The 3,724-nt window shown below is 60.0% G+C and overlaps 1 protein-coding gene across 1 annotated transcript in view; it reads left to right on the top strand.

The window, feature by feature from the left end:
• The window catches only part of GRM2 (glutamate metabotropic receptor 2), a gene marked incomplete at its 5' end in the record, with an annotated part of 6,696 nt that overhangs the window by 377 nt on the left and 2,595 nt on the right, over positions 1 to 3,724 (top strand). Inside the window, 2 exon segments of the mRNA XM_029085578.1 lie at positions 2,070 to 2,976; positions 3,694 to 3,723. Of these exon segments, the coding sequence (XP_028941411.1) occupies positions 2,070 to 2,976; positions 3,694 to 3,723 (937 nt within the window).

The raw sequence follows: 3,724 nt of genomic DNA, 5'->3' as shown, positions 1-3,724 counted from the left end.
TGGGGCCGGGGGTTGGCAGAAATGGTGGCAGTGGGGGTACGACCCTGGTGGGGGTGCGATGATGCCACTGCCGGTGTGGCACAGGAATGCTCTTGCATCGCCCGTGGTGATGCTGTGCCCCTTTCTGCGACAGGAAGGGAATGCCAGCCTGGCACTTGGGAGAGTCGTTTCTCTGCTGCCATGGGGGGCTGCAGCCCTGGTGGTGTCCGGGGTCCAAGCTGGTTGATCTGTCCCGCAACGGGAGAGGAGTTTATTCCCCTCCTGGGGTCGCGGTGGCAAGCACAGCTCTTCAGCCCAGGACAATCTCAATGCTCAGGTCTGTGCCATCCTCAGTGCCACCACACTGCTGTGTCCCTCGCTGCCACCAGCGAGTCTGGATGGTTCGAGCTGCCTCCTGACAGTGCTGGTACTGGTCCCTGCCTGGCCACGTCCTGGCGTGGGCCTGGAGGATGCTGGTCCTGTCCTGCCTGATGTATTCTGTCAGTGCCCGGAGACGCTGCTCCTCCTACCAACGGGTGACAGCATGATGCCACCAGACCTGGATGGCCACGGCCACGCTATGGCTGTCCCGGTCCCTCCTGGCCAGCACAGTGCTGGGGGAGGTGACTGCTGCGGTGCCCTGGCACCCAGTGGCTGACTGACCCTGGGGGCCGCTGCGGTGTGGAAGTGGGGTTAGGATCTCCACCAGCCCTGTAGGTCCTGTCCCCTATGGGATGGATGGGTGGGCAGCTGGGTGCAGGGACACCTCCCAGTATCGTGGTGACACTCTTGATGTCAGAATGGCACTGGGGACACTGCGGTGGGGACAAGGGGACACCACTCCTGGCAGGCAGAGCTGCCCAGGGTGAGGGGCACTGTCCCCTCTGTCCCTCCCAAACCCAGCCCACGAGGGTCAGCCAACTTTGAGGAGGCACCTGCCTCAGTGGGGCTCAGCTGTATGGCTGCTTGGCCAGGGCAAGGTGGGTGCAGGGGGCCACCACCCCTATGTCCCATGGAAATGGCCACTTTGAACCTTGGACCAGGCTGTCACTCAGGGTGGGGTGCAGCTCAGTCCCCAAAACCACGGCTCTGCAGACCCAGCTTAGGCAGGGCGAGGAGCATCCCCTGAGGATGCAGACAGCCCAAGGGGCCAGCTCAGTCCTGGGGGCTGGTGGGCCACTCACTCAATGAAAATTTAATGAGTCCCCCAGGCATGTTGAGCCCCGTCCACTGGTCCCAGTGCCCCTGCATCCCCCAGCTATGGAGCGGATGAAGCCATGGCCGGGTGATGGAGTGCAGTCCAGCCCAGCCCACATGGGCGCTTGTCCCTTCCCTTTTGGAGGACCCCACATGTCCCCATGGCTGGGGCCACTGTCCCCACCTTTTTTTTCTGGGGCAGCCCGGTGGGCGGTGAGGCCAGGCAGTAGCCTCAATGTGCTCGGGGCCTTCTGGTCATTAGGGGACTTGGTCATTGGGAACATTTGTCTGTGTTAATTAAGCTGCATCTCTCGCCTGGGGAGCAGCAAGATGTGGGCAGGGTCACCAGCCCCGCTGGGGTGCCCGAGCTCCCCCTTGCTGCTCCAAGAGCCCGGGTGTTTAACAGCCTCATTAGCTCTTTGCAGCTAACGAGAGCATCTGCCAAGCGGCTGGAAGGTGCTGGTCCCACTGGGGCTCCCAGTGCGGGATGTGCAGGTGCTGATCCCTGGGTCCAGATCTGTAGCCCCCCTGAGCTGAGTGGGGGGGTCCCACCCTGGCTCCTGGCCCCCAGAGCCCTTTCCTTCCATGCCATGGGGCTGCCTGGTGCCCTGGATTTCTCCTTGTCCATGAGCATCTCTCACAGCTTCCCTGCGAGGGAGTTTCTGCTTCTGCCACAAACGCATTTACCCGCCCCCAGCCCCGAGGGGGGTGCGTGAAAGACTAAAAAATATCAAGGAAATGAGCCCGTCTGGGGGCTCAGGCAACCATGTGAACGTGCTGTCCGTCCATCTGTCCACCAGCCAGGACCTCCTGGGTGGGGGAGTTGCTCACCAGCCCCATGCTTGTGCATGGGAGTGGCTGCACCCCACCTTGCAACGCTTGGTGTTGGGTAGGGGTCCTCTGGTGGGAATGACCCTTGCTGGGGTGTATCTTTGGAGGCTCACCTCTCCTCCTCCACGCAGGTGGCCAACCTGCTGCGGCTCTTCCAGATCCCACAGATCAGCTACGCCTCCACCAGTGCCAAGCTCAGCGACAAGTCCCGCTATGACTACTTTGCCCGCACTGTCCCGCCAGACTTCTACCAAGCCAAAGCCATGGCGGAGATCCTTCGCTTTTTCAACTGGACCTACGTCTCCACCGTGGCCTCGGAGGGTGACTACGGGGAGACGGGGATTGAGGCCTTTGAGCAAGAAGCCCGCATGCGCAACATCTGCATCGCCACCTCGGAGAAGGTGGGGCGCTCCATGAACAAGAAGACCTACGATGGGGTGGTCCGGGCTCTGCTGCAGAAGCCCAATGCCAGAGTGGTTGTGCTGTTCACCCGAAGTGAAGATGCCCGGGAGCTGCTGGCGGCTGCCCAGAGAGCCAACATGTCCTTCATGTGGGTGGCCAGCGATGGGTGGGGAGCCCTGGAGAGCGTGGTGGCTGGGAGCGAAGCGGTAGCAGAAGGAGCGATCACCATCGAGCTGGCAGCCTACCCCATTCAGGAGTTTGCTGCCTACTTCCGTAACCTCAACCCTTACAACAACAGCCGAAATCCCTGGTTTCGGGAGTTTTGGGAGCAGAAGTTCAAGTGCAGCTTCCACACACAGGACTGTGGCCGGTACTCCCTTAAGACAGGCAAGTTTGAGCCAGAGTCCAAGATCACATTTGTGGTCAATGCCGTCTATGCCATGGCTCACTCTCTCCACAACATGCACCAGGCGCTGTGCCCCAATGCCACCAAGCTCTGCAATGCCATGAAGCCCGTCAATGGCAAGAGGTTCTATAAGGACTTTATGCTCAATGTGAATTTTGATGGTGAGTCCAGACATGGAGGTAGGGTTTGGCTGCCTAACTGGAAGGGGATGGGCAGAGGGGCAGGGAGGAGGAAGGAGACTCATATGTGACCCAAAGCCCTCCAGTTCCTCCAGCCTGCCCGCACCCAGGGATCCCTGTGCCATGAGCTATGGTTGTCCTAGGATGCCAACAGCCCACTGTCACCCTTGCAGGCAATCCAGGCCTTCCGTCCCCAGTCTGGAGAAGGTGGTGACCAGCTCCATCCTGCTAGAGCTGAGTGGGACTAACCTCACAGGGGGGCCCCTCCAGGAACATGGATCCTTGGAGACCCCATTTGCAAGCACTGTGGTTTATTCACATTTTGGGGATTAAACTGGAGGGAGACCCCTGATCAGGGACCCATGTATTTGAGGATGAATTAGAAATGTGTCCTCTGTGATTTGGGCTGATCCTGGCTACCCAGGTGTCCCTGAGAGCCATGGAGGCTGCAAAATCCCCCTCTTTGTCCCTGCAGAGCTGGCTGGGGCTGCTGAGCTCTTAGACATGTGAGGAGATAGTTCTCCACCATTGGTTTCCTGCTCCTAACGTGAGCATAGGCAAGAAATTATGACAGTTAAGGGGGGGGGACAGGCTGGACATTTGCCTGTGACCATGGTGGGATGTGAGCCTGCCTCTGTGCTGGGAGTGAGTGTTCTCCTGCCCCACAGCAGTCACCATCTCCCCTTCTTCTCCCTCCAGCTCCGTTCAGGCCAGCAGACACCAAGAGCGT

Source organism: Antrostomus carolinensis, unplaced genomic scaffold, assembly GCF_000700745.2.
Source record: "Antrostomus carolinensis isolate BGI_N321 unplaced genomic scaffold, ASM70074v2 scaffold31746, whole genome shotgun sequence".
In the NCBI taxonomy this organism is placed as follows: Eukaryota; Metazoa; Chordata; class Aves; order Caprimulgiformes; family Caprimulgidae; genus Antrostomus; species Antrostomus carolinensis.
This window is presented reverse-complemented; position numbering and strand designations above follow the sequence as displayed.